The 27,737-nt window shown below is 44.1% G+C and overlaps 1 protein-coding gene and 34 non-coding genes across 35 annotated transcripts; all 35 read left to right on the top strand.

The window, feature by feature from the left end:
• The first annotated feature begins 612 nt into the window (after positions 1-612).
• Positions 613-694, top strand: AC3HAE_039241 (transfer RNA serine (anticodon GCU)). Its single transcript has one exon. It is a non-coding gene; the product is annotated as a tRNA-Ser (tRNA).
• A 230-nt stretch (positions 695-924) lies between these two features.
• AC3HAE_039240 (transfer RNA glutamine (anticodon CUG)) lies at positions 925-996 on the top strand. The gene has a single exon. It is a non-coding gene; the product is annotated as a tRNA-Gln (tRNA).
• Positions 997-1,352: 356 nt separating this feature from the next.
• On the top strand, positions 1,353-1,434 carry AC3HAE_039238 (transfer RNA serine (anticodon GCU)). Its single transcript has one exon. It is a non-coding gene; the product is annotated as a tRNA-Ser (tRNA).
• Positions 1,435-1,651: 217 nt separating this feature from the next.
• AC3HAE_039237 (transfer RNA serine (anticodon GCU)) lies at positions 1,652-1,733 on the top strand. Its single transcript has one exon. It is a non-coding gene; the product is annotated as a tRNA-Ser (tRNA).
• A 3,383-nt stretch (positions 1,734-5,116) lies between these two features.
• Positions 5,117-9,204, top strand: LOC311368308 (uncharacterized protein). Its single transcript, XM_084487102.1, has 9 exons — positions 5,117-5,164; positions 5,431-6,012; positions 6,189-6,401; positions 6,586-6,800; positions 6,890-7,045; positions 7,212-7,378; positions 7,467-7,568; positions 7,769-8,026; positions 8,213-9,204. The coding sequence occupies exons 2-9, from the start codon at positions 5,499-5,501 to the stop codon at positions 9,126-9,128; spliced, it is 2,541 nt and encodes an 846-aa protein (XP_084343228.1). The 5' UTR covers positions 5,117-5,164; positions 5,431-5,498; the 3' UTR covers positions 9,129-9,204.
• Positions 9,205-10,878: 1,674 nt separating this feature from the next.
• On the top strand, positions 10,879-10,960 carry AC3HAE_039236 (transfer RNA serine (anticodon GCU)). The gene has a single exon. It is a non-coding gene; the product is annotated as a tRNA-Ser (tRNA).
• A 146-nt stretch (positions 10,961-11,106) lies between these two features.
• On the top strand, positions 11,107-11,178 carry AC3HAE_039235 (transfer RNA glutamine (anticodon CUG)). Its single transcript has one exon. It is a non-coding gene; the product is annotated as a tRNA-Gln (tRNA).
• An 861-nt stretch (positions 11,179-12,039) lies between these two features.
• Positions 12,040-12,121, top strand: AC3HAE_039234 (transfer RNA serine (anticodon GCU)). Its single transcript has one exon. It is a non-coding gene; the product is annotated as a tRNA-Ser (tRNA).
• Positions 12,122-13,468: 1,347 nt separating this feature from the next.
• AC3HAE_039233 (transfer RNA serine (anticodon GCU)) lies at positions 13,469-13,550 on the top strand. Its single transcript has one exon. It is a non-coding gene; the product is annotated as a tRNA-Ser (tRNA).
• Positions 13,551-13,783: 233 nt separating this feature from the next.
• On the top strand, positions 13,784-13,855 carry AC3HAE_039232 (transfer RNA glutamine (anticodon CUG)). The gene has a single exon. It is a non-coding gene; the product is annotated as a tRNA-Gln (tRNA).
• Positions 13,856-14,822: 967 nt separating this feature from the next.
• Positions 14,823-14,894, top strand: AC3HAE_039230 (transfer RNA glutamine (anticodon CUG)). Its single transcript has one exon. It is a non-coding gene; the product is annotated as a tRNA-Gln (tRNA).
• A 967-nt stretch (positions 14,895-15,861) lies between these two features.
• Positions 15,862-15,933, top strand: AC3HAE_039229 (transfer RNA glutamine (anticodon CUG)). Its single transcript has one exon. It is a non-coding gene; the product is annotated as a tRNA-Gln (tRNA).
• Positions 15,934-16,289: 356 nt separating this feature from the next.
• Positions 16,290-16,371, top strand: AC3HAE_039227 (transfer RNA serine (anticodon GCU)). The gene has a single exon. It is a non-coding gene; the product is annotated as a tRNA-Ser (tRNA).
• A 230-nt stretch (positions 16,372-16,601) lies between these two features.
• On the top strand, positions 16,602-16,673 carry AC3HAE_039226 (transfer RNA glutamine (anticodon CUG)). Its single transcript has one exon. It is a non-coding gene; the product is annotated as a tRNA-Gln (tRNA).
• A 1,059-nt stretch (positions 16,674-17,732) lies between these two features.
• Positions 17,733-17,804, top strand: AC3HAE_039225 (transfer RNA glutamine (anticodon CUG)). Its single transcript has one exon. It is a non-coding gene; the product is annotated as a tRNA-Gln (tRNA).
• A 356-nt stretch (positions 17,805-18,160) lies between these two features.
• On the top strand, positions 18,161-18,242 carry AC3HAE_039224 (transfer RNA serine (anticodon GCU)). The gene has a single exon. It is a non-coding gene; the product is annotated as a tRNA-Ser (tRNA).
• A 230-nt stretch (positions 18,243-18,472) lies between these two features.
• Positions 18,473-18,544, top strand: AC3HAE_039223 (transfer RNA glutamine (anticodon CUG)). The gene has a single exon. It is a non-coding gene; the product is annotated as a tRNA-Gln (tRNA).
• Positions 18,545-19,603: 1,059 nt separating this feature from the next.
• AC3HAE_039222 (transfer RNA glutamine (anticodon CUG)) lies at positions 19,604-19,675 on the top strand. The gene has a single exon. It is a non-coding gene; the product is annotated as a tRNA-Gln (tRNA).
• A 356-nt stretch (positions 19,676-20,031) lies between these two features.
• Positions 20,032-20,113, top strand: AC3HAE_039221 (transfer RNA serine (anticodon GCU)). The gene has a single exon. It is a non-coding gene; the product is annotated as a tRNA-Ser (tRNA).
• A 230-nt stretch (positions 20,114-20,343) lies between these two features.
• On the top strand, positions 20,344-20,415 carry AC3HAE_039220 (transfer RNA glutamine (anticodon CUG)). Its single transcript has one exon. It is a non-coding gene; the product is annotated as a tRNA-Gln (tRNA).
• A 1,045-nt stretch (positions 20,416-21,460) lies between these two features.
• Positions 21,461-21,542, top strand: AC3HAE_039218 (transfer RNA serine (anticodon GCU)). The gene has a single exon. It is a non-coding gene; the product is annotated as a tRNA-Ser (tRNA).
• A 233-nt stretch (positions 21,543-21,775) lies between these two features.
• On the top strand, positions 21,776-21,847 carry AC3HAE_039216 (transfer RNA glutamine (anticodon CUG)). The gene has a single exon. It is a non-coding gene; the product is annotated as a tRNA-Gln (tRNA).
• A 967-nt stretch (positions 21,848-22,814) lies between these two features.
• On the top strand, positions 22,815-22,886 carry AC3HAE_039215 (transfer RNA glutamine (anticodon CUG)). The gene has a single exon. It is a non-coding gene; the product is annotated as a tRNA-Gln (tRNA).
• A 356-nt stretch (positions 22,887-23,242) lies between these two features.
• On the top strand, positions 23,243-23,324 carry AC3HAE_039214 (transfer RNA serine (anticodon GCU)). The gene has a single exon. It is a non-coding gene; the product is annotated as a tRNA-Ser (tRNA).
• Positions 23,325-23,541: 217 nt separating this feature from the next.
• On the top strand, positions 23,542-23,623 carry AC3HAE_039213 (transfer RNA serine (anticodon GCU)). Its single transcript has one exon. It is a non-coding gene; the product is annotated as a tRNA-Ser (tRNA).
• Positions 23,624-23,853: 230 nt separating this feature from the next.
• AC3HAE_039212 (transfer RNA glutamine (anticodon CUG)) lies at positions 23,854-23,925 on the top strand. Its single transcript has one exon. It is a non-coding gene; the product is annotated as a tRNA-Gln (tRNA).
• A 356-nt stretch (positions 23,926-24,281) lies between these two features.
• AC3HAE_039211 (transfer RNA serine (anticodon GCU)) lies at positions 24,282-24,363 on the top strand. The gene has a single exon. It is a non-coding gene; the product is annotated as a tRNA-Ser (tRNA).
• A 529-nt stretch (positions 24,364-24,892) lies between these two features.
• AC3HAE_039210 (transfer RNA glutamine (anticodon CUG)) lies at positions 24,893-24,964 on the top strand. The gene has a single exon. It is a non-coding gene; the product is annotated as a tRNA-Gln (tRNA).
• A 356-nt stretch (positions 24,965-25,320) lies between these two features.
• On the top strand, positions 25,321-25,402 carry AC3HAE_039209 (transfer RNA serine (anticodon GCU)). The gene has a single exon. It is a non-coding gene; the product is annotated as a tRNA-Ser (tRNA).
• Positions 25,403-25,632: 230 nt separating this feature from the next.
• On the top strand, positions 25,633-25,704 carry AC3HAE_039208 (transfer RNA glutamine (anticodon CUG)). The gene has a single exon. It is a non-coding gene; the product is annotated as a tRNA-Gln (tRNA).
• Positions 25,705-26,060: 356 nt separating this feature from the next.
• AC3HAE_039205 (transfer RNA serine (anticodon GCU)) lies at positions 26,061-26,142 on the top strand. The gene has a single exon. It is a non-coding gene; the product is annotated as a tRNA-Ser (tRNA).
• Positions 26,143-26,372: 230 nt separating this feature from the next.
• AC3HAE_039204 (transfer RNA glutamine (anticodon CUG)) lies at positions 26,373-26,444 on the top strand. Its single transcript has one exon. It is a non-coding gene; the product is annotated as a tRNA-Gln (tRNA).
• A 356-nt stretch (positions 26,445-26,800) lies between these two features.
• On the top strand, positions 26,801-26,882 carry AC3HAE_039203 (transfer RNA serine (anticodon GCU)). The gene has a single exon. It is a non-coding gene; the product is annotated as a tRNA-Ser (tRNA).
• Positions 26,883-27,099: 217 nt separating this feature from the next.
• AC3HAE_039202 (transfer RNA serine (anticodon GCU)) lies at positions 27,100-27,181 on the top strand. The gene has a single exon. It is a non-coding gene; the product is annotated as a tRNA-Ser (tRNA).
• A 230-nt stretch (positions 27,182-27,411) lies between these two features.
• On the top strand, positions 27,412-27,483 carry AC3HAE_039201 (transfer RNA glutamine (anticodon CUG)). The gene has a single exon. It is a non-coding gene; the product is annotated as a tRNA-Gln (tRNA).
• The last annotated feature ends 254 nt before the right edge of the window (positions 27,484-27,737 follow it).

Below are 27,737 nucleotides of genomic sequence, written 5' to 3'. Positions count from 1 at the left end.
CATTCTATATTGTCTTTACTCTGCCTGTGTTTGAACTGCTCGTCAATGGATAGCATTTTCACATCAATAGTCTACATTCAATTCCACAATTTTTATGGTACACTGCAGATGGGGTGGCTGAGTCGTTAAGGTGATGGACTGCTAATCCATTGTGCTCTGCACGCGTAGGTTAGAATCCCATCCTCATCGGTTAGCTTTGTCAATTGAGATCAATTCATTGGCAATGTCGGACCAGGATCCAATGCTGGTTTAATGTTGAGTGTCCTACACCATCTCCCTGAATTTTTTTTGGTACACAGTGTGTACTCGGTGTGATGGGGTGGCAGAGTGGTTAAGGTGATGGACTGCTAATCCATTGTGCTCTGCACGCGTGGGTTCGAATCCCATCCTCATCGGTTAGCTTTGTCAATTGAGAGCAATGCATTGGTAATGTCGGACCAGGGATCCAATGCTGGTTTAATGTTTAGTGTCCTACACCATCTCCCCGAATTGAGGTCATTATTGAATATCAATATTCTGCATGTGTTATAACTGCTGTTCAATTGATAATATTTTCACAACAGACTATATTAAATTCCACTTTTTTTTTGGTACACAGTGTGTAATCGGTGTGATGGGGTGGCCGAGTGGTTAAGGTGATGGACTGCTAATCCATTGTGCTCTGCACGCGTGGGTTCGAATCCCATCCTCTTCGTATTTACCATTTGTTAATTGAGATCAATGCATTTGCAATGTCGTACCACGGATCAAATGCTTCGAAGACTAGTATGGTCACCACAATCTTGCTATTTTATCTTTAGCAAAAATCTCCATGAGCATAGACCGCATGTATTCATGCCTGTTTTAGAACTGTCAAAGCACTTCACTGTCTTCCAAGGTGGACTTGTAGACTCTGTCATCATTTTGTATACTTTTAACCACAAGGGTTCCATGGTGTAATGGTTAGCACTCTGGACTCTGAATCCAGTGATCCGAGTTCAAATCTCGGTGGAACCTAGTGTGCTGGTCAGTGAACTGTACGTTCTCACAAAATTGAAGCCATTCTATATTGTCTTTACTCTGCCTGTGTTTGAACTGCTCGTCAATGGATAGCATTTTCACATCAATAGTCTACATTCAATTCCACAATTTTTATGGTACACTGCAGATGGGGTGGCCGAGTCGTTAAGGTGATGGACTGCTAATCCATTGTGCTCTGCACGCGTAGGTTAGAATCCCATCCTCATCGGTTAGCTTTGTCAATTGAGATCAATTCATTGGCAATGTCGGACCAGGATCCAATGCTGGTTTAATGTTGAGTGTCCTACACCATCTCCCCGAAATTTTTTTCTTACACAGTGTGTACTCGGTGTGATGGGGTGGCCGAGTGGTTAAGGTGATGGACTGCTAATCCATTGTGCTCTGCACGCGTGGGTTCGAATCCCATCCTCATCGGTTAGCTTTGTCAATTGAGAGCAATGCATTGGTAATGTCGGACCAGGGATCCAATGCTGGTTTAATGTTTAGTGTCCTACACCATCTCCCCGAATTGAGGTCATTATTGAATATCAATATTCTGCCTGTGTTATAACTGCTGTTCAATTGATAATATTTTCACAACAGACTATATTAAATTCCACTTTTTTTTTGGTACACAGTGTGTACTCAGTGTGATGGGGTGGCCGAGTGGTTAAGGTGATGGACTGCTAATCCATTGTGCTCTGCACGCGTGGGTTCGAATCCCATCCTCATCGAATTTGTCAATTGAGATCAATGCATTTGCAATGTCGTACCACGGATCAAATGCTTCGAAGACTAGTATGGTCACCATAATCTTGCTATTTTATCTTTAGCAAAAATCTCCATGAGCATAGACCGCATGTATTCATGCCTGTTTTAGAACTGTCAAAGCACTTCACTGTCTTCCAAGGTGGACTTGTAGACTCTGTCATCATTTTGTATACTTCTAACCACAAGGGTACCATGGTGTAATGGTTAGCACTCTGGACTCTGAATCCAGTGATCCGAGTTCAAATCTCGGTGGAACCTAGTGTGCTGGTCAGTGACCTGTACGTTCTCACAAAATTGAAGCCATTCTATATTGTCTTTACTCTGCCTGTGTTTGAACTGCTTGTCAATGGATAGCATTTTCACATCAATAGTCTACATTCAATTCCACAATTTTTATGGTACACTGCAGATGGGGTGGCTGAGTCGTTAAGGTGATGGACTGCTAATCCATTGTGCTCTGCACGCGTAGGTTAGAATCCCATCCTCATCGGTTAGCTTTGTCAATTGAGATCAATTCATTGGCAATGTCGGACCAGGATCCAATGCTGGTTTAATGTTGAGTGTCCTACACCATCTCCCTGAATTTTTTTTGGTACACAGTGTGTACTCGGTGTGATGGGGTGGCCGTAAGTTCCAGTTTCTGGACTGCCTCCGAGGTCCTAACACATAACAAAAGGTCCGAACAGTTCCGAACGAGGTCCGAACCAGCTCCTAATCAGGTCCGAACACATTTCCATTGAGTTTCATTGGAGGTCCGAACGAGGTCCTAACACTTTTCCGAACAGGTAGGTCACGTGACCGAGGGGGCGCGGTTATCGCTTTAGAGTTGCAGCCATTCTCTTCACCGCATCAACCTGACTCGGGAAAAAGGTTTGGAAACTTTAATTAATTAATTAATACTCATAAAAGAAACACCATAAAAAACAAAACAGTAAACGATTTAATTTCTCGTCCCGCCAGCATGATGACATTCAACTTTGTAGCCTGTGTGGCCACTTTGCTAACGGAGCTTCTGACTGCTGTGTATACTAGCGCTTTGTTCGTCCCCTCCGGTAGTGGAGCCTGGTTATGTGTTGGGGCATGTATATGTCAGATGTGTCCAGATGTATGACATGCTTGTCAAGTTTAATTATTAACAATAATAACATTATTACTACATAAATACACACACACACACACACACACATGTATTATAATAATTTCCTCCACTCTGTCTGTCTGTACACACACATAGCCTAGCTCAACATTAACCTGTTTTATATTTAAAATTTGCAGATGACTAAGACAGGAAAGCCAGACAGTTACTGGAGGGACATCTGCATAAAATATGCCCAGGGCCAATTCCATTTCTCGACTGGCAAACGGCCAGGGGCCAAGAAATGGAAAAAGGCCTTGGAGAAAATAGATGCTTGCCCCCTGCAGAGCCATAGTGCTACAAAGGATCTGTTCGGGAGAAGCCTTCAGTGCTCCTGTGGGTTCCACAAGGTATGTGAAATTATTTTCCCCTGTGTATTCCACAAGGTAAGTGAGTTATTTACTAATTGATTGTTTACAGGTTTGCTTTTTCCTCTGGTGGGCTTCAGTGATTTTGCAGTAATGCCTGATGTTGATGCCTTTGCTGTCTTTTTTTTAATTGTCTGTACCCCCCCCCCCCCCCCCCCTCCCCCCACCCAGCCAGCAGATCTGTCATCAGGAGCTGGGTCCAGTGAGGCAGGGGTAGTTGAGACGGAGGCAGGGCGAGCAGTCAGCTCGGAGACAAGGAGAGGAGAAAAGGATGCAGGGGGAGTCCGATCCCACGCAGAGGCAGGGAGTGGAGACACGGAGACCAGGAGAGGAGACACGGAGGCAGGAGGATTCCGATCCCACACACAGGCAGGGAGAGGAGACACGGAGGCAGGGGCATCAGTGGCAGGACAGGAAGTGCAGTGCTATGGGTGCAACCAGCTTGTGGAGGCAGAACACCTGTCTAACCACCATGCAGAGGAGACCTGTGACACCTGTGGGGCCAAGGTGCAGGGTACTGTTGGTCTTTTGAATCATATTCAACAGGTTCACTATGCCACAATCATTACGCCATCACCGCAAAAATACAACAAAAGCACTTCCACCACAAAAGTAACACCAAAGAAGACAACACCATCTCTGGTCCATCCTTTAACCAGTTTTTCATCCGATCTTCCGTCAACGCCATCTCCGGTCCATCCTTTTCATTCCACTTCATTTTCATCCGATCTTCCATCAACGCCATCTCCGGTCCATCCTTTTCACTCCACTTCACTGCAACACCACACTGCTACTCCAATCAATTGGAAAGGGTTTCTTCCGGAGCAGTTTCGGAAGGTAATTCATGAAGCCGATCAGGTGTGGGTTGCCAAATGCCTCTATGAGCCTACAGGCCAGCTGAGGCAAAAACTCCACGCCTGCTGGTTTTACCCCCCACTGATGCCCAAACCATCTCCTCCTGCGCCTGGGTGGTACTCCCGGCAGAGGCTGTTCATCTGGGCACCAATGAGAACGTGGGGGATTTCCTTGAAATGCCCACGGTGCTCGTTGAGGATGAACAGCTCCGGGATATACAGAAAGGTCAGGGAGGTGATCGACGTGGATAGCCGCTATTACCTAGTGGGAGGGGACTATCCACGTTGCAGCAAGTGCGCACAGCCGGTCTGCCCGTGGAGCCAGGAAATTCTTTCACAGGTGGATGTGGCACACAGGAGCCTGTTCCCCGCTGTCCTTAAGACAGCGGGGAACAGCTGGCTCTAGACAGGAGATGTATGACATTCCTGAAGCCAAGGACCAGCGGGAACAGTTCCTCCTACATGCAGTCTGTGATAGAGGAAGCTCACAGCGAGGAGTGGGCGCGGCAGACCATCCGCTACCTGTCGGATTGTGAGCACCACATGAAGATGGCTACCTTCGTCCCCTCTGCAGCTGTCTATCCTCCTCCACCACCCTTCAGGCCCCTTCCACTCGCTCAATGGTTTGAGACGGTCCACTCCAACGACATCCTCAGCCATGTGGATGAGATGAAGGGGGTGATCACATCCACCTATGGGAGAATTCTGAAGATGGATTCAACAAAGAAGGTAAGGGTTTCAACAGTAAAAAAGTACGTAAAATATAACATGTATAATTACAGGAAATTGGTTTACTTCTTAGTGCTTGTGTTGTGTTTTACAGATCACCAAGAAGCTGGCTGGCGTGATCGGGGACAGTGCTGCTTGGATGACCAACATTGGAAATTAGTTTGGCCAGGTGTTAAATTCGGTTTTGACAACGGGTGAAGGTGCAGGATTGGAGGATCTGTGCCAAGGCATAGTCACTCGTTACCAGAACGCTGGCCAAGCTGAACCTGAGGTGATCTATGTCGACCGGGACTGTTGCAGCCAGTCAGGTGGGTGAAAATTGCTCTCTCTCTCTCTCTCTCGCTCACACACACACACACACACACACACACACACACACACACACACACACACACACACACACACACACACACACACACACACACACACGGTTAGAACCATTTGTATTAAATGTATTTATTTAATACAAATGCCACTTGGGGGAGAAGTGGCACAGGCAATTGGGAGTTTACTTATGGTGTAACCACACACAGATGTTGTGGTCTATGTTATTATGAATGGTTGTTTTTCACAGGTGTGTCTTCTGTGGCAAAGCTGTTTCACCCGTGGAAGTCTACAGTGCGGCTGGACAGCTGGCACTTCATGAGGCGCTTTAACTGCGGCCTCACTACGGAGCATCACCCTCTCTATGGCACCTTTTGTGCCAAGATTTCCTCCTGCATTTTCGAATGGGACCAGACGGATGTGCAACGCCTGAAGGAGGCCAAGAGAGGGGAGTGGAGGAACAGCCACAGTGGACACCCCCCAACTGAGGAACAGCTCCTTGCATCCATCAGCCCAGGGGAACTGAAGAGGCACTGCAGGAGGAGGACGCGTGGAGTGGAGGAGATGCGGCGCATGATTTCCGGGCTCCTGGAATCCATGTGGGACCTGACGGACACCACAAGACTGCGTCTGGTGAACCATGACAGCATGCGCCACGTCTGGGAGAAGCAGCAGAAGCACCTGGAGTGCCTCCAAGACCCTGCAGGTGTATTGCTGTACATGAAGGTGGGGACACTCCGGAAGGGCGGCAAGGAGTTGGATGTCCTCAGGTGTGGTAGGGGGTCCTCCTCCCTGGAGAGTTTCCACCGACACCAGTGTGCATTCATTCCAGGTACATTCACATCTAGGCATACTTACTGTATTGTATGTCTTTTTAAAATGTTATTTTCTGTTATGACTGAGTATGTGTTGTTCAATTATTCAAAATAACACAATTACCACTGTCGGGTATTCATATGTGTTCACTTTACAATAATGGTTGACTGAACAGAGTATTTTGTTTCTTAGGCTGGCGGTGCAATGCTGTGCATATGCAAATGTATATGCTGGAGGGGGTATCGAGGTGGAACATGGGCCGGGCCAAGGAGGCAGTAGACGTGGAGGGGGCCTCAACCCTAAGAAGCTTTGATGTTCGCTTGATGTCCCATCTGAACAACCTCAGCCGGCGTGTCCATGGTTGTGCTCTGGTGTCAGAGTTCACTCCACCCGGGAAACCTACTAGTAAGAGAGATCTCAGAGCAACACTGATTGACCAGAGTATTACATCCCCTCCTCCTCTTTTTCTTAGGCACCCCCCTATTCAGAGGACATGCATTTCTGTTGTGCGAAGATTGTGCTATTCATGTAGGAGATGGATGTGTGTATGTATGTCCTTTCTTCATCTTTGTGTTTATACTGGTTACAGGCGAGCGCATAGCAGTGGAATATTTATTGGCCCAGATCAACAGAGGTGACCTGCTGCTGGCTCCATCGCGGGTCCCTGAAGTCCCCTCGCAGGTGATTGAGGAGGAGGATGAGCCAGATGACACCATCTGCATGCCGGACATTGTCTGCCAGTCGCCTGGTGATCCTCCAAGTGCTGTGGAGGGTGACGCTGAATCCGGACCCCTCGTCACACAGGTCAATAACACTTTCTATAACACCTTACTCAAAAACACAATATTTGACTCAAGTAAATGTGGTCACAGGTCTCTGAAATCCCCTTGCAGGTGCAGGTGCATGTCCCTGAAGTCCCCTCGCAGGTGATTGAGGAGGAGGATGAGCCAGATGACACCATCAGCATGCCTGACATTGTCTGCCAGTCGGCTGGTGATCCTCCAAGTGCTGTGGAGGGTGACGCTGAACCCGGACCCCTCGTCACACAGGTCAATAACACTTTCTATAACACCTTACTCAAAAACACTATATTTGACTCAAGTAAATGTGGTTACATTTTAATAAGATAAATGAATGTAAAATCAGCATTGCTCACATATTAGAAACAAGAATGTACATTTATTTGCTTGGTTTTTCTTTTTCTCACTTGCACAGACCAGCCAATGTGACTCAAGGGGCGTTGTGGGATGGGATGCGGTTGATGCCCTGTCAGCCTACCTAGTTGGCTTGAATCGCACAATCACCGCCTTGTCAGCCAAGGAGGAGGCAGACATAGTCCACCTGTACACAGCTCTCCATGCCATGGACCAGAAGCCTTCAAGGTACAAAATAGTAATTATTTTGTACACCAGAATTAAACATACATCCATGGAATGAATGAAGAATATGTATGTCTCTTTCACCGTTTAGCTACACCCAGAAGGCTAGGAAGAAAGCACGGGCATCAGGAGGACCGTGGAGAGCATCGAGGAAGCCGAGTGGCTCTGCTCCTGGACAGCAGGCGGCAGAGAGGTGCTTGACCACAATTTGCTATCATTTTGGTTCAATACAAATCATTGATTAAGAGACAGCAACATGTCACTGAAAAGTATTTATTAAGTGTAAATTACTTTATTGCAATCCTTTGCAATCCCTATTGACATTGTTACTTGGTTCTTCATGACTTTACATCCTTGTTCATGTCCAGATCATATCATACTTCTCTCCCACAGACTATACATGACTCACGTCCAAGCAGCCCAGGACCCCGAAGACCACAGGGTCAGTGAGTGTGTCTGCCTCAGACTGGCCAAGGAGTTCGAGCAGTCACGCAACAGGCCCAAGGACAAGAAGGGGAAAACCCTGCCCATCCCTCAGTCGATTGTGACTGTCTACAGCCACATTAGACAGCTGCTGGAGGACAGCAGGGTTATCGTGGTCCAGACGACGCTGGCTCTGTTGCCGGTGAACACCACCACGGTCTCTGCATGGTATGTGTTATTTCATTTACCTTCCCCATACAGCCAAGACAGTATAAATAAAATACTTAAATATTTAACCTCAAGAAAAACCTCCACCTGCATGCTTGTTATAAAATATGTAATACACTGTATGTAATAACCTTAGGGAGGGAGGATAGGCTTACACATGTAAAATAATGAATGTTTGTCTTGTAGGCTGCTTAGGAGGGACAAGAGGAAGGACAGGAACATGCTGCTGCAAGGCACTGTTCTCCCTCAACAGCTGTACCTGGCCAAGGAGCCTCTCCCTCCAATCAACACTCTCCCGGCTGCCCCTGTGCAACATGCACATGAAGAGATGGCGTTTGAGGAGCCAGAAAACCGCGAGGGGGAAGCTTTCCCCCGCCAGCGCACTCTAGCGGCAAACAAGCATGTTGTCATCCCTCCGCCACCTCCACCTCCTCAGTTCCCTCCACAATTTGGGCCAGCTCCGTTCCAGCAAGCTCCTCCTTTTTCATATGCTCCCCCATTTCCCCACTTTCCATTTACCCATGCTCCTCCTTTTCCGTATGCTCCCCCCTATCCACACATGCCATTCACCCATGCCCCTCCTATTCCATATCCTCCCCCATTTCCCCACTTTCCATCTACGCCTGCTCCTCAATTGCAAGCTCCTCCAGAGTGCCTTCCAGGTGCCAAGCCAAGGCAACGTGCCTGGAGGCTGAACAAAGCAGCCCAGGAGGATGAGGACCTAATGGCAAGGGGGGAACCGCCACGTAAGAGGCTGACAAAGGAGAAATATCACTACACCTGCAAGGGGTGTGGCCAGGACAAAAGCAAGCGGACTGGACACACCCAGCAGAAGGGGCGGTGGTACTGTCCAGAGTCAGGACAGACCCTGGATGACTGGAGGGTAGCTATAGTCACCATTGTCTCGCTCTCTGTTGTTTGTCTGTCTGTCTCTGTGTTGTTCGTGTCTGTCTCCCTATCTGTTGTCATGGAAAAATCCACTGAGATCTCCTCATGTTTCCACAGCTTTCTCTCTGCAGAACCAGAGCTGATCAGATCCCGCCCGAAGCCTCGGACCCACCAGGCCAGTAAGTTGGTTTTTGGTCCACTAGTTGGGTGTTGACCTGGTGTGTGTGTGGGGTGTGAGTGAGTGAGTGAGTGAGTGAGTGAGTGAGTGAGTGAGTGAGTGAGTGAGTGAGTGAGTGAGTGAGTGAGTGTGTGTGTGTGTGTGTGGGGCCAGTGACTTCTGTTTCAGTGAAAGGGGAGGGACGGGCATGTACATAACTATGTGTATGAACCAGTGTGCGTGTGTGTGTGTGTGTGTGTGTGTGTTACAAGACCTTCCATGGTCAGTGTCTCCTGTATAATATATATATATATATATAGATATATATTCTGTGTTCTGGATATTCTGTGTTGTCTGCCTGTTACAATAAAGTTTAATCATTTTATTTGAGCCTTCGTGTTTTTATTTAATTTCCTCTTGAATAACAGGACAGTGAGTGTCATCCATTTAATGTGATTGTGAAAACCAAAGCCAGAATCATTTACATTTATTCACAAAACCCAACACTCTGCTGCTCAATTTGGAATTTGTTTTATTCACTTGTGCTGCACAGATGTAGTCTCTCAAATAATTGAGGTTAGGGGAAACATGATGGGGGAGTTATTTACATTTACAGTTATAGACTGTTAATGCTGTTGTAACTTTAAATGTAGCATATGACATTTTGAGTTAATTATTTGAATATTGTATTATATTCATTTCATCATATTAAATGCATTCATGTGCATAATTGCATGATCACAGTCTTATTACTTTGGTGATTTGAATGGAAAAAGAGTTCCTGTGTTAAAAAATGACTACGTTACCCAAAATGCATTGCATGTATACTTCCGATATTGCCACAGCATCGGTTCGAATCCCGCAATATACATGAAAATGTAAGTGATGATAAACCTTGCAATAAGTGCATAACTGTGTGTAAACAATGTTGAGAAGGTAAGAGAATAGATAAAAAAATGATATAGTGTACGTTCTCCTCCTTTTTTCCTCCTTTTCTTTCTCCCTCTTTCCCCCCTCTTTCCTTTCTCTTTTTTTCTTTTTCCCCCCGCCGGGCAGTCCCTTTTGCCCCATTTTTGGCCGAGTGGTTAAGGTGATGGACTGCTAATCCATTGTGCTCTGCACGCGTGGGTTCGAATCCCATCCTCATCGTATTTACCATTTGTTAATTGAGATCAATGCATTTGCAATGTCGTACCACGGATCAAATGCTTCGAAGACTAGTATGGTCACCACAATCTTGCTATTTTATCTTTAGCAAAAATCTCCATGAGCATAGACCGCATGTATTCATGCCTGTTTTAGAACTGTCAAAGCACTTCACTGTCTTCCAAGGTGGACTTGTAGACTCTGTCATCATTTTGTATACTTTTAACTACAAGGGTTGCATGGTGTAATGGTTAGCACTCTGGACTCTGAATCCAGTGATCCGAGTTCAAATCTCGGTGGAACCTAGTGCGCTGGTCAGTGTCCTGTACGTTCTCACAAAATTGAAGCCATTATATATTATCTTTACTCTGCCTGTGTTTGAACTGCTCGTCAATGGATAGCATTTTCACATCAATAGTCTACATTCAATTCCACAATTTTTATGGTACACTGCAGATGGGGTGGCCGAGTCGTTAAGGTGATGGACTGCTAATCCATTGTGCTCTGCACGCGTAGGTTAGAATCCCATCCTCATCGGTTAGCTTTGTCAATTGAGATCAATTCATTGGCAATGTCGGACCAGGATCCAATGCTGGTTTAATGTTGAGTGTCCTACACCATCTCCCTGAATTTTTTTTGGTACACAGTGGATACTCGGTGTGATGGGGTGGCCGAGTGGTTAAGGTGATGGACTGCTATTCCATTGTGCTCTGCACGCGTGGGTTCGAATCCCATCCTCATCGTATTTACCATTTGTTAATTGAGATCAATGCATTTGCAATGTCGTACCACAGATCAAATGCTTCGAAGACTAGTATGGTCACCAAATCTTGCTATTTTATCTCTAGCAAAAATCTCCATGAGCATAGACCGCATGTATTCATGCCTGGGTCCCATGGTGTAATGGTTAGCACTCTGGACTCTGAATCCAGTGATCCGAGTTCAAATCTCGGTGGAACCTAGTGTGCTGGTCAGTGACCTGTACGTTCTCACAAAATTGAAGCCATTCTATATTGTCTTTACTCTGCCTGTGTTTGAACTGCTCGTCAATGGATAGCATTTTCACATCAATAGTCTACATTCAATTCCACAATTTTTATGGTACACTGCAGATGGGGTGGCCGAGTCGTTAAGGTGATGGACTGCTAATCCATTGTGCTCTGCACGCGTAGGTTAGAATCCCATCCTCATCGGTTAGCTTTGTCAATTGAGATCAATTCATTGGCAATGTCGGACCAGGATCCAATGCTGGTTTAATGTTGAGTGTCCTACACCATCTCCCTGAATTTTTTTTGGTACACAGTGTATACTCGGTGTGATGGGGTGGCCGAGTGGTTAAGGTGATGGACTGCTAATCCATTGTGCTCTGCACGCGTGGGTTAGAATCCCATCCTCATCGGTTAGCTTTGTCAATTGAGATCAATTCATTGGCAATGTCGGACCAGGATCCAATGCTGGTTTAATGTTGAGTGTCCTACACCATCTCCCTGAAATTTTTTTGGTACACAGTGTATACTCGGTGTGATGGGGTGGCCGAGTGGTTAAGGTGATGGACTGCTAATCCATTGTGCTCTGCACGCGTGGGTTCGCATCCCATCCTCATCGGTTAGCTTTGTCAATTGAGAGCAATGCATTGGTAATGTCGGACCAGGGATCCAATGCTGGTTTAATGTTTAGTGTCCTACACCATCTCCCCGAATTGAGGTCATTATTGAATATCAATATTCTGCCTGTGTTATAACTGCTGTTCAATTGATAATATTTTGACAACAGACTATATTAAATTCCACTTTTTTTTTGGTACACAGTGTGTACTCAGTGTGATGGGGTGGCCGAGTGGTTAAGGTGATGGACTGCTAATCCATTGTGCTCTGCACGCGTGGGTTCGAATCCCATCCTCATCGTATTTACCATTTGTTAATTGAGATCAATGCATTTGCAATGTCGTACCACGGATCAAATGCTTCGAAGACTAGTATGGTCACCACAATCTTGCTATTTTATCTTTAGCAAAAATCTCCATGAGCATAGACCGCATGTATTCATGCCTGTTTTAGAACTGTCAAAGCACTTCACTGTCTTCCAAGGTGGACTTGTAGACTCTGTCATCATTTTGTATACTTTTAATTACAAGGGTTCCATGGTGTAATGGTTAGCACTCTGGACTCTGATTCCAGTGATCTGAGTTCAAATCTCGGTGGAACCTAGTGCGCTGGTCAGTGTCCTGTACGTTCTCACAAAATTGAAGCCATTATATATTATCTTTACTCTGCCTGTGTTTGAACTGCTCGTCAATGGATAGCATTTTCACATCAATAGTCTACATTCAATTCCACAATTTTTATGGTACACTGCAGATGGGGTGGCCGAGTCGTTAAGGTGATGGACTGCTAATCCATTGTGCTCTGCACGCGTAGGTTAGAATCCCATCCTCATCGGTTAGCTTTGTCAATTGAGATCAATTCATTGGCAATGTCGGACCAGGATCCAATGCTGGTTTAATGTTGAGTGTCCTACACCATCTCCCCGAATTGAGGTCATTATTGAATATCAATATTCTGCCTGTGTTATAACTGCTGTTCAATTGATAATATTTTGACAACAGACTATATTAAATTCCACTTTTTTTTTGGTACACAGTGTGTACTCAGTGTGATGGGGTGGCCAAGTGGTTAAGGTGATGGACTGCTAATCCATTGTGCTCTGCACGCGTGGGTTCGAATCCCATCATAATCACTTAGCTTTGTCAATTGAGAGCAATGCATTGGCAATGTCGGACCAGAGATCCAATGCTGGTTTAATGTTTAGTGTCCTACACCATCTCCCCGAATTGAGGTCATTATCGAATATCAATATTCTGCCTGCGTTATAACTGCTGTTCAATTGATATTATTTTCACATCAGACTATATTAAATTCCAAATTTTTTATAGTACACAGTGTGCATTCGGTGTGACGGGTTGGGAGAGTGGGTAAGGTGATGAACTGCTATGCTATTGTGCCCTGATCGTGTGGGTTCGAATCCCATCCTCATCGGTTAGCTTTCTCAATTGAGATCAATTCATTGGCAATGTCGGACCAGGATCCAATGCTGGTTTAATGTTGAGTGTCCTACACCATCTCCCCGAATTGAGGTCATTATTGAATATCAATACTCTGCCTGTGTTATAACTGCTGTTCAAATGATAATATTTTCACAACAGACTATATTAAATTCCACATTTTTTTTGGTACACAGTGTGTACTCGGTGTGATGGGGTGGCCGAGTGGTTAAGGTGATGGACTGCTAATCCATTGTGCTCTGCACGCGTGGGTTCGAATCCCATCCTCATCGTATTTACCATTTGTTAATTGAGATCAATGCATTTGCAGTGTCGTACCACGGATCAAATGCTTCGAAGACTAGTATGGTCACCACAATCTTGCTGTTTTATCTTTAGCAAAAATCTCCATGAGCATAGACCGCATGTATTCATGCCTGTTTTAGAACTGTCAAAGCACTTCACTGTCTTCCAAGGTGGACTTGTAGACTCTGTCATCATTTTGTATACTATTTTTAACTACTAGGGTTCTATGGTGTAATGGTTAGCACTCTGGACTCTGAATCCAGTGATCCGAGTTCAAATCTCGGTGGAACCTAGTGTGCTGGTCAGTGACCTGTACGTTCTCACAAAATTGAAGCCATTCTATATTGTCTTTACTCTGCCTGTGTTTGAACTGCTCGTCAATGGATAGCATTTTCACATCAATAGTCTACATTCAATTCCACAATTTTTATGGTACACTGCAGATGGGGTGGCCGAGTCGTTAAGGTGATGGACTGCTAATCCATTGTGCTCTGCACGCGTAGGTTAGAATCCCATCCTCATCGGTTAGCTTTGTCAATTGAGATCAATTCATTGGCAATGTCGGACCAGGATCCAATGCTGGTTTAATGTTGAGTTTCCTACACCATCGCCCCGAAATTTTTTTCTTACACAGTGTGTATTCGGTGTGATGGGGTGGCCGAGTGGTTAAGGTGATGGACTGCTAATCTATTGTGCTCTGTACGCGTGGGTTCGAATCCCATCCTCATCGGTTAGCTTTGTCAATTGAGAGCAATGCATTGGTAATGTCGGACCAGGGATCCAATGCTGGTTTAATGTTTAGTGTCCTACACCATCTCCCCGAATTGAGGTCATTATTGAATATCAATATTCTGCCTGTGTTATAACTGCTGTTCAATTGATAATATTTTCACAACAGACTATATTAAATTCCACTTTTTTTTTGGTACACAGTGTGTACTCAGTGTGATGGGGTGGCCGAGTGGTTAAGGTGATGGACTGCTAATCCTTTGTGCTCTGCATGCGTGGGTTCGAATCCCATCCTCATCGTATTTACCATTTGTTAATTGAGATCAATGCATTTGCAATGTCGTACCACGGATCAAATGCTTTGAAGACTAGTATGGTCACCACAATCTTGCTATTTTATCTTTAGCAAAAATCTCCATGAGCATAGACCGCATGTATTCATGCCTGTTTTAGAACTGTCAAAGCACTTCACTGTCTTCCAAGGTGGACTTGTAGACTCTGTCATCATTTTGTATACTTCTAACCACAAGGGTTCCATGGTGTAATGGTTAGCACTCTGGACTCTGAATCCAGTGATCCGAGTTCAAATCTCGGTGGAACCTAGTGTGCTGGTCAGTGACCTGTTCGTTCTCACAAAATTGAAGCCATTCTATATTGTCTTTACTCTGCCTGTGTTTGAACTGCTTGTCAATGGATAGCATTTTCACATCAATAGTCTACATTCAATTCCACAATTTTTATGGTACACTGCAGATGGGGTGGCTGAGTCGTTAAGGTGATGGACTGCTAATCCATTGTGCTCTGCACGCGTAGGTTAGAATCCCATCCTCATCGGTTAGCTTTGTCAATTGAGATCAATTCATTGGCAATGTCGGACCAGGATCCAATGCTGGTTTAATGTTGAGTGTCCTACACCATCTCCCTGAATTTTTTTTGGTACACAGTGTATACTCGGTGTGATGGGGTGGCCGAGTGGTTAAGGTGATGGACTGCTAATCCATTGTGCTCTGCACGCGTGTGTTCGAATCCCATCCTCATCGGTTAGCTTTGTCAATTGAGAGCAATGCATTGGTAATGTCGGACCAGGGATCCAATGCTGGTTTAATGTTTAGTGTCCTACACCATCTCCCCGAATTGAGGTCATTATTGAATATCAATATTCTGCCTGTGTTATAACTGCTGTTCAATTGATAATATTTTCACAACAGACTATATTAAATTCCACTTTTTTTTTGGTACACAGTGTGTACTCGGTGTGATGGGGTGGCAGAGTGGTTAAGGTGATGGACTGCTAATCCATTGTGCTCTGTACGCGTGGGTTCGAATCCCATCCTCATCGTATTTACCATTTGTTAATTGAGATCAATGCATTTGCAATGTCGTACCACGGATCAAATGCTTCGAAGACTAGTATGGTCACCACAATCTTGCTATTTTATCTTTAGCAAAAATCTCCATGAGCATAGACCGCATGTATTCATGCCTGTTTTAGAACTGTCAAAGCACTTCACTGTCTTCCAAGGTGGACTTGTAGACTCTGTCATCATTTTGTATACTTCTAACCACAAGGGTTCCATGGTGTAATGGTTAGCACTCTGGACTCTGAATCCAGTGATCCGAGTTCAAATCTCGGTGGAACCTAGTGTGCTGGTCAGTGACCTGTACGTTCTCACAAAATTGAAGCCATTCTATATTGTCTTTACTCTGCCTGTGTTTGAACTGCTTGTCAATGGATAAAATTTTCACATCAATAGTCTACATTCAATTCCACAATTTTTATGGTACACTGCAGATGGGGTGGCTGAGTCGTTAAGGTGATGGACTGCTAATCCATTGTGCTCTGCACGCGTAGGTTAGAATCCCATCCTCATCGGTTAGCTTTGTCAATTGAGATCAATTCATTGGCAATGTCGGACCAGGATCCAATGCTGGTTTAATGTTGAGTGTCCTACACCATCTCCCTGAATTTTTTTTGGTACACAGTGTATACTCGGTGTGATGGGGTGGCCGAGTGGTTAAGGTGATGGACTGCTAATCCATTGTGCTCTGCACGCGTGGGTTCGAATCCCATCCTCATCGTATTTACCATTTGTTAATTGAGATCAATGCATTTGCAATGTCGTACCACGGATCAAATGCTTCGAAGACTAGTACGGTCACCACAATCTTGCTATTTTATCTTTAGCAAAAATCTCCATGAGCATAGACCGCATGTATTCATGCCTGTTTTAGAACTGTCAAAGCACTTCACTGTCTTCCAAGGTGGACTTGTAGACTCTGTCATCATTTTGTATACTTCTAACCACAAGGGTTCCATGGTGTAATGGTTAGCACTCTGGACTCTGAATCCAGTGATCCGAGTTCAAATCTCGGTGGAACCTAGTGTGCTGGTCAGTGACCTGTACGTTCTCACAAAATTGAAGCAATTCTATATTGTCTTTACTCTGCCTGTGTTTGAACTGCTTGTCAATGGATAGCATTTTCACATCAATAGTCTACATTCAATTCCACAATTTTTATGGTACACTGCAGATGGGGTGGCCGAGTCGTTAAGGTGATGGACTGCTAATCCATTGTGCTCTGCACGCGTAGGTTAGAATCCCATCCTCATCGGTTAGCTTTGTCAATTGAGATCAATTCATTGGCAATGTCGGACCAGGATCCAATGCTGGTTTAATGTTGAGTGTCCTACACCATCTCCCCGAATTGAGGTCATTATTGAATATCAATATTCTGCCTGTGTTATAACTGCTGTTCAATTGATAATATTTTGACAACAGACTATATTAAATTCCACTTTTTTTTTGGTACACAGTGTGTACTCAGTGTGATGGGGTGGCCGAGTGGTTAAGGTGATGGACTGCTAATCCATTGTGCTCTGCACGCGTGGGTTCGAATCCCATCCTAATCACTTAGCTTTGTCAATTGAGAGCAATGCATTGGCAATGTCGGACCAGAGATCCAATGCTGGTTTAATGTTTAGTGTCCTACACCATCTCCCCGAATTGAGGTCATTATTGAATATCAATATTCTGCCTGTGTTATAACTGCTGTTCAATTGATAATATTTTCACAACAGACTATATTAAATTCCACTTTTTTTTTGGTACACAGTGTGTACTCGGTGTGATGGGGTGGCAGAGTGGTTAAGGTGATGGACTGCTAATCCATTGTGCTCTGTACGCGTGGGTTCGAATCCCATCCTCATCGTATTTACCATTTGTTAATTGAGATCAATGCATTTGCAATGTCGTACCACGGATCAAATGCTTCGAAGACTAGTATGGTCACCACAATCTTGCTATTTTATCTTTAGCAAAAATCTCCATGAGCATAGACCGCATGTATTCATGCCTGTTTTAGAACTGTCAAAGCACTTCACTGTCTTCCAAGGTGGACTTGTAGACTCTGTCATCATTTTGTATACTTCTAACCACAAGGGTTCCATGGTGTAATGGTTAGCACTCTGGACTCTGAATCCAGTGATCCGAGTTCAAATCTCGGTGGAACCTAGTGTGCTGGTCAGTGACCTGTACGTTCTCACAAAATTGAAGCCATTCTATATTGTCTTTACTCTGCCTGTGTTTGAACTGCTTGTCAATGGATAAAATTTTCACATCAATAGTCTACATTCAATTCCACAATTTTTATGGTACACTGCAGATGGGGTGGCTGAGTCGTTAAGGTGATGGACTGCTAATCCATTGTGCTCTGCACGCGTAGGTTAGAATCCCATCCTCATCGGTTAGCTTTGTCAATTGAGATCAATTCATTGGCAATGTCGGACCAGGATCCAATGCTGGTTTAATGTTGAGTGTCCTACACCATCTCCCTGAATTTTTTTTGGTACACAGTGTATACTCGGTGTGATGGGGTGGCCGAGTGGTTAAGGTGATGGACTGCTAATCCATTGTGCTCTGCACGCGTGGGTTCGAATCCCATCCTCATCGTATTTACCATTTGTTAATTGAGATCAATGCATTTGCAATGTCGTACCACGGATCAAATGCTTCGAAGACTAGTACGGTCACCACAATCTTGCTATTTTATCTTTAGCAAAAATCTCCATGAGCATAGACCGCATGTATTCATGCCTGTTTTAGAACTGTCAAAGCACTTCACTGTCTTCCAAGGTGGACTTGTAGACTCTGTCATCATTTTGTATACTTCTAACCACAAGGGTTCCATGGTGTAATGGTTAGCACTCTGGACTCTGAATCCAGTGATCCGAGTTCAAATCTCGGTGGAACCTAGTGTGCTGGTCAGTGACCTGTACGTTCTCACAAAATTGAAGCAATTCTATTTTGTCTTTACTCTGCCTGTGTTTGAACTGCTTGTCAATGGATAGCATTTTCACATCAATAGTCTACATTCAATTCCACAATTTTTATGGTACACTGCAGATGGGGTGGCCGAGTCGTTAAGGTGATGGACTGCTAATCCATTGTGCTCTGCACGCGTAGGTTAGAATCCCATCCTCATCGGTTAGCTTTGTCAATTGAGATCAATTCATTGGCAATGTCGGACCAGGATCCAATGCTGGTTTAATGTTGAGTGTCCTACACCATCTCCCCGAATTGAGGTCATTATTGAATATCAATATTCTGCCTGTGTTATAACTGCTGTTCAATTGATAATATTTTGACAACAGACTATATTAAATTCCACTTTTTTTTTGGTACACAGTGTGTACTCAGTGTGATGGGGTGGCCGAGTGGTTAAGGTGATGGACTGCTAATCCATTGTGCTCTGCACGCGTGGGTTCGAATCCCATCCTAATCACTTAGCTTTGTCAATTGAGAGCAATGCATTGGCAATGTCGGACCAGAGATCCAATGCTGGTTTAATGTTTAGTGTCCTACACCATCTCCCCGAATTGAGGTCATTATTGAATATCAATATTCTGCCTGTGTTATAACTGCTGTTCAATTGATAATATTTTCACAACAGACTATATTAAATTCCACTTTTTTTTTGGTACACAGTGTGTACTCGGTGTGATGGGGTGGCAGAGTGGTTAAGGTGATGGACTGCTAATCCATTGTGCTCTGTACGCGTGGGTTCGAATCCCATCCTCATCGTATTTACCATTTGTTAATTGAGATCAATGCATTTGCAATGTCGTACCACGGATCAAATGCTTCGAAGACTAGTATGGTCACCACAATCTTGCTATTTTATCTTTAGCAAAAATCTCCATGAGCATAGACCGCATGTATTCATGCCTGTTTTAGAACTGTCAAAGCACTTCACTGTCTTCCAAGGTGGACTTGTAGACTCTGTCATCATTTTGTATACTTCTAACCACAAGGGTTCCATGGTGTAATGGTTAGCACTCTGGACTCTGAATCCAGTGATCCGAGTTCAAATCTCGGTGGAACCTAGTGTGCTGGTCAGTGACCTGTACGTTCTCACAAAATTGAAGCCATTCTATATTGTCTTTACTCTGCCTGTGTTTGAACTGCTTGTCAATGGATAAAATTTTCACATCAATAGTCTACATTCAATTCCACAATTTTTATGGTACACTGCAGATGGGGTGGCTGAGTCGTTAAGGTGATGGACTGCTAATCCATTGTGCTCTGCACGCGTAGGTTAGAATCCCATCCTCATCGGTTAGCTTTGTCAATTGAGATCAATTCATTGGCAATGTCGGACCAGGATCCAATGCTGGTTTAATGTTGAGTGTCCTACACCATCTCCCTGAATTTTTTTTGGTACACAGTGTATACTCGGTGTGATGGGGTGGCCGAGTGGTTAAGGTGATGGACTGCTAATCCATTGTGCTCTGCACGCGTGGGTTCGAATCCCATCCTCATCGTATTTACCATTTGTTAATTGAGATCAATGCATTTGCAATGTCGTACCACGGATCAAATGCTTCGAAGACTAGTACGGTCACCACAATCTTGCTATTTTATCTTTAGCAAAAATCTCCATGAGCATAGACCGCATGTATTCATGCCTGTTTTAGAACTGTCAAAGCACTTCACTGTCTTCCAAGGTGGACTTGTAGACTCTGTCATCATTTTGTATACTTCTAACCACAAGGGTTCCATGGTGTAATGGTTAGCACTCTGGACTCTGAATCCAGTGATCCGAGTTCAAATCTCGGTGGAACCTAGTGTGCTGGTCAGTGACCTGTACGTTCTCACAAAATTGAAGCAATTCTATTTTGTCTTTACTCTGCCTGTGTTTGAACTGCTTGTCAATGGATAGCATTTTCACATCAATAGTCTACATTCAATTCCACAATTTTTATGGTACACTGCAGATGGGGTGGCCGAGTCGTTAAGGTGATGGACTGCTAATCCATTGTGCTCTGCACGCGTAGGTTAGAATCCCATCCTCATCGGTTAGCTTTGTCAATTGAGATCAATTCATTGGCAATGTCGGACCAGGATCCAATGCTGGTTTAATGTTGAGTGTCCTACACCATCTCCCCGAATTGAGGTCATTATTGAATATCAATATTCTGCCTGTGTTATAACTGCTGTTCAATTGATAATATTTTGACAACAGACTATATTAAATTCCACTTTTTTTTTGGTACACAGTGTGTACTCAGTGTGATGGGGTGGCCGAGTGGTTAAGGTGATGGACTGCTAATCCATTGTGCTCTGCACGCGTGGGTTCGAATCCCATCCTAATCACTTAGCTTTGTCAATTGAGAGCAATGCATTGGCAATGTCGGACCAGAGATCCAATGCTGGTTTAATGTTTAGTGTCCTACACCATCTCCCCGAATTGAGGTCATTATCGAATATCAATATTCTGCCTGCGTTATAACTGCTGTTCAATTGATATTATTTTCACATCAGACTATATTAAATTCCAAATTTTTTATAGTACACAGTGTGCATTCGGTGTGACGGGTTGGGAGAGTGGGTAAGGTGATGAACTGCTATGCTATTGTGCCCTGATCGTGTGGGTTCGAATCCCATCCTCATCGGTTAGCTTTCTCAATTGAGATCAATTCATTGGCAATGTCGGACCAGGATCCAATGCTGGTTTAATGTTGAGTGTCCTACACCATCTCCCCGAATTGAGGTCATTATTGAATATCAATACTCTGCCTGTGTTATAACTGCTGTTCAAATGATAATATTTTCACAACAGACTATATTAAATTCCACATTTTTTTTGGTACACAGTGTGTACTCGGTGTGATGGGGTGGCCGAGTGGTTAAGGTGATGGACTGCTAATCCATTGTGCTCTGCACGCGTGGGTTCGAATCCCATCCTCATCGTATTTACCATTTGTTAATTGAGATCAATGCATTTGCAGTGTCGTACCACGGATCAAATGCTTCGAAGACTAGTATGGTCACCACAATCTTGCTGTTTTATCTTTAGCAAAAATCTCCATGAGCATAGACCGCATGTATTCATGCCTGTTTTAGAACTGTCAAAGCACTTCACTGTCTTCCAAGGTGGACTTGTAGACTCTGTCATCATTTTGTATACTATTTTTAACTACTAGGGTTCTATGGTGTAATGGTTAGCACTCTGGACTCTGAATCCAGTGATCCGAGTTCAAATCTCGGTGGAACCTAGTGTGCTGGTCAGTGACCTGTACGTTCTCACAAAATTGAAGCCATTCTATATTGTCTTTACTCTGCCTGTGTTTGAACTGCTCGTCAATGGATAGCATTTTCACATCAATAGTCTACATTCAATTCCACAATTTTTATGGTACACTGCAGATGGGGTGGCCGAGTCGTTAAGGTGATGGACTGCTAATCCATTGTGCTCTGCACGCGTAGGTTAGAATCCCATCCTCATCGGTTAGCTTTGTCAATTGAGATCAATTCATTGGCAATGTCGGACCAGGATCCAATGCTGGTTTAATGTTGAGTTTCCTACACCATCGCCCCGAAATTTTTTTCTTACACAGTGTGTACTCGGTGTGATGGGGTGGCCGAGTGGTTAAGGTGATGGACTGCTAATCTATTGTGCTCTGTACGCGTGGGTTCGAATCCCATCCTCATCGGTTAGCTTTGTCAATTGAGAGCAATGCATTGGTAATGTCGGACCAGGGATCCAATGCTGGTTTAATGTTTAGTGTCCTACACCATCTCCCCGAATTGAGGTCATTATTGAATATCAATATTCTGCCTGTGTTATAACTGCTGTTCAATTGATAATATTTTCACAACAGACTATATTAAATTCCACTTTTTTTTTGGTACACAGTGTGTACTCAGTGTGATGGGGTTGCCGAGTGGTTAAGGTGATGGACTGCTAATCCTTTGTGCTCTGCACGCGTGGGTTCGAATCCCATCCTCATCGTATTTACCATTTGTTAATTGAGATCAATGCATTTGCAATGTCGTACCACGGATCAAATGCTTCGAAGACTAGTATGGTCACCACAATCTTGCTATTTTATCTTTAGCAAAAATCTCCATGAGCATAGACCGCATGTATTCATGCCTGTTTTAGAACTGTCAAAGCACTTCACTGTCTTCCAAGGTGGACTTGTAGACTCTGTCATCATTTTGTATACTTTTAACCACAAGGGTTCCATGGTGTAATGGTTAGCACTCTGGACTCTGAATCCAGTGATCCGAGTTCAAATCTCGGTGGAACCTAGTGTGCTGGTCAGTGAACTGTACGTTCTCACAAAATTGAAGCCATTCTATATTGTCTTTACTCTGCCTGTGTTTGAACTGCTCGTCAATGGCTAGCATTTTCACATCAATAGTCTACATTCAATTCCACAATTTTTATGGTACACTGCAGATGGGGTGGCCGAGTCGTTAAGGTGATGGACTGCTAATCCATTGTGCTCTGCACGCGTAGGTTAGAATCCCATCCTCATCGGTTAGCTTTGTCAATTGATATCAATTCATTGGCAATGTCGGACCAGGATCCAATGCTGGTTTAATGTTGAGTGTCCTACACCATCTCCCCGAAATTTTTTTCTTACACAGTGTGTACTCGGTGTGATGGGGTGGCCGAGTGGTTAAGGTGATGGACTGCTAATCCATTGTGCTCTGCACGCGTGGGTTCGAATCCCATCCTCATCGGTTAGCTTTGTCAATTGAGAGCAATGCATTGGTAATGTCGGACCAGGGATCCAATGCTGGTTTAATGTTTAGTGTCCTACACCATCTCCCCGAATTGAGGTCATTATTGAATATCAATATTCTGCCTGTGTTATAACTGCTGTTCAATTGATAATATTTTCACAACAGACTATATTAAATTCCACTTTTTTTTTGGTACACAGTGTGTACTCAGTGTGATGGGGTGGCCGAGTGGTTAAGGTGATGGACTGCTAATCCATTGTGCTCTGCACGCGTGGGTTCGAATCCCATCCTCATCGTATTTACCATTTGTTAATTGAGATCAATGCATTTGCAATGTCGTACCACGGATCAAATGCTTCGAAGACTAGTATGGTCACCACAATCTTGCTATTTTATCTTTAGCAAAAATCTCCATGAGCATAGACCGCATGTATTCATGCCTGTTTTAGAACTGTCAAAGCACTTCACTGTCTTCCAAGGTGGACTTGTAGACTCTGTCATCATTTTGTATACTTCTAACCACAAGGGTTCCATGGTGTAATGGTTAGCACTCTGGACTCTGAATCCAGTGATCCGAGTTCAAATCTCGGTGGAACCTAGTGTGCTGGTCAGTGACCTGTACGTTCTCACAAAATTGAAGCCATTCTATATTGTCTTTACTCTGCCTGTGTTTGAACTGCTTGTCAATGGATAAAATTTTCACATCAATAGTCTACATTCAATTCCACAATTTTTATGGTACACTGCAGATGGGGTGGCTGAGTCGTTAAGGTGATGGACTGCTAATCCATTGTGCTCTGCACGCGTAGGTTAGAATCCCATCCTCATCGGTTAGCTTTGTCAATTGAGATCAATTCATTGGCAATGTCGGACCAGGATCCAATGCTGGTTTAATGTTGAGTGTCCTACACCATCTCCCTGAATTTTTTTTGGTACACAGTGTATACTCGGTGTGATGGGGTGGCCGAGTGGTTAAGGTGATGGACTGCTAATCCATTGTGCTCTGCACGCGTGGGTTCGAATCCCATCCTCATCGGTTAGATTTGTCAATTGAGAGCAATGCATTGGTAATGTCGGACCAGGGATCCAATGCTGGTTTAATGTTTAGTGTCCTACACCATCTCCCCGAATTGAGGTCATTATTGAATATCAATATTCTGCCTGTGTTATAACTGCTGTTCAATTGATAATATTTTCACAACAGACTATATTAAATTCCACTTTTTTTTTGGTACACAGTGTGTACTCGGTGTGATGGGGTGGCCGAGTGGTTAAGGTGATGGACTGCTAATCCATTGTGCTCTGCACGCGTGGGTTCGAATCCAATCCTCATCGTATTTACCATTTGTTAATTGAGATCAATGCATTTGCAATGTCGTACCACGGATCAAATGCTTCGAAGACTAGTATGGGCACCACAATCTTGCTATTTTATCTTTAGCAAAAATCTCCATGAGCATAGACCGCATGTATTCATGCCTGTTTTAGAACTGTCAAAGCACTTCACTGTCTTCCAAGGTGGACTTGTAGACTCTGTCATCATTTTGTATACTTTTAACCACAAGGGTTCCATGGTGTAATGGTTAGCACTCTGGACTCTGAATCCAGTGATCCGAGTTCAAATCTCGGTGGAGCCTAGTGTGCTGGTCAGTGAACTGTACGTTCTCACAAAATTGAAGCCATTCTATATTGTCTTTACTCTGCCTGTGTTTGAACTGCTCGTCAATGGATAGCATTTTCACATCAATAGTCTACATTCAATTCCACAATTTTTATGGTACACTGCAGATGGGGTGGCCGAGTCGTTAAGGTGATGGACTGCTAATCCATTGTGCTCTGCACGCGTAGGTTAGAATCCCATCCTCATCGGTTAGCTTTGTCAATTGAGATCAATTCGTTGGCAATGTCGGACCAGGATCCAATGCTGGTTTAATGTTGAGTGTCCTACACCATCTCCCCGAAATTCTTTTCTTACACAGTGTGTACTCGGTGTGATGGGGTGGCCGAGTGGTTAAGGTGATGGACTGCTAATCCATTGTGCTCTGCACGCGTGGGTTCGAATCCCATCCTCATCGTATTTACCATTTGTTAATTGAGATCAATGCATTTGCAATGTCGTACCACAGATCAAATGCTTCGAAGACTAGTATGGTCACCACAATCTTGCTATTTTATCTCTAGCAAAAATCTCCATGAGCATAGACCGCATGCATTCATGCCTGTTTTAGAACTGTCAAAGCACTTCACTGTCTTCCAAGGTGGACTTGTAGACTCTGTCATCATTTTGTATACTTCTAACCACAAGGGTTCCATGGTGTAATGGTTAGCACTCTGGACTCTGAATCCAGTGATCCGAGTTCAAATCTCGGTGGAGCCTAGTGTGCTGGTCAGTGAACTGTACGTTCTCACAAAATTGAAGCCATTCTATATTGTCTTTACTCTGCCTGTGTTTGAACTGCTCGTCAATGGATAGCATTTTCACATCAATAGTCTACATTCAATTCCACAATTTTTATGGTACACTGCAGATGGGGTGGCCGAGTCGTTAAGGTGATGGACTGCTAATCCATTGTGCTCTGCACGCGTAGGTTAGAATCCCATCCTCATCGGTTAGCTTTGTCAATTGAGATCAATTCGTTGGCAATGTCGGACCAGGATCCAATGCTGGTTTAATGTTGAGTGTCCTACACCATCTCCCCGAAATTCTTTTCTTACACAGTGTGTACTCGGTGTGATGGGGTGGCCGAGTGGTTAAGGTGATGGACTGCTAATCCATTGTGCTCTGCACGCGTGGGTTCGAATCCCATCCTCATCGTATTTACCATTTGTTAATTGAGATCAATGCATTTGCAATGTCGTACCACAGATCAAATGCTTCGAAGACTAGTATGGTCACCACAATCTTGCTATTTTATCTCTAGCAAAAATCTCCATGAGCATAGACCGCATGCATTCATGCCTGTTTTAGAACTGTCAAAGCACTTCACTGTCTTCCAAGGTGGACTTGTAGACTCTGTCATCATTTTGTATACTTCTAACCACAAGGGTTCCATGGTGTAATGGTTAGCACTCTGGACTCTGAATCCAGTGATCCGAGTTCAAATCTCGGTGGAACCTAGTGTGCTGGTCAGTGACCTGTACGTTCTCACAAAATTGAAGCCATTCTATATTGTCTTTACTCTGCCTGTGTTTGAACTGCTTGTCAATGGATAAAATTTTCACATCAATAGTCTACATTCAATTCCACAATTTTTATGGTACACTGCAGATGGGGTGGCCGAGTCGTTAAGGTGATGGACTGCTAATCCATTGTGCTCTGCACGCGTAGGTTAGAATCCCATCCTCATCGGTTAGCTTTGTCAATTGAGATCAATTCATTGGCAATGTCGGACCAGGATCCAATGCTGGTTTAATGTTGAGTGTCCTACACCATCTCCCCGAAATTTTTTTCTTACACAGTGTGTACTCGGTGTGATGGGGTGGCCGAGTGGTTAAGGTGATGGACCGCTAATCCATTGTGCTCTGCACGCGTGGGTTCGAATCCCATCCTCATCGGTTAGCTTTGTCAATTGAGAGCAATGCATTGGTAATGTCGGACCAGGGATCCAATGCTGGTTTAATGTTTAGTGTCCTACACCATCTCCCCGAATTGAGGTCATTATTGAATATCAATATTCTGCCTGTGTTATAACTGCTGTTCAATTGATAATATTTTCACAACAGACTATATTAAATTCCACTTTTTTTTTGGTACACAGTGTGTACTCAGTGTGATGGGGTGGCCGAGTGGTTAAGGTGATGGACTGCTAATCCATTGTGCTCTGCACGCGTGGGTTCGAATCCCATCCTCATCGTATTTACCATTTGTTAATTGAGATCAATGCATTTGCAATGTCGTACCACGGATCAAATGCTTCGAAGACTAGTATGGTCACCACAATCTTGCTATTTTATCTTTAGCAAAAATCTCCATGAGCATAGACCGCATGTATTCATGCCTGTTTTAGAACTGTCAAAGCACTTCACTGTCTTCCAAGGTGGACTTGTAGACTCTGTCATCATTTTGTATACTTCTAACCACAAGGGTTCCATGGTGTAATGGTTAGCACTCTGGACTCTGAATCCAGTGATCCGAGTTCAAATCTCGGTGGAACCTAGTGTGCTGGTCAGTGACCTGTACGTTCTCACAAAATTGAAGCCATTCTATATTGTCTTTACTCTGCCTGTGTTTGAACTGCTTGTCAATGGATAAAATTTTCACATCAATAGTCTACATTCAATTCCACAATTTTTATGGTACACTGCAGATGGGGTGGCTGAGTCGTTAAGGTGATGGACTGCTAATCCATTGTGCTCTGCACGCGTAGGTTAGAATCCCATCCTCATCGGTTAGCTTTGTCAATTGAGATC

Source organism: Micromesistius poutassou (genome assembly GCF_964030765.1).
Source record: "Micromesistius poutassou genome assembly, chromosome: 23".
Lineage (NCBI taxonomy): Eukaryota > Metazoa > Chordata > Actinopteri > Gadiformes > Gadidae > Micromesistius > Micromesistius poutassou.
Note: the sequence above shows the minus strand (reverse complement) of the source record. Positions and strands in the feature narration are given on the sequence as shown.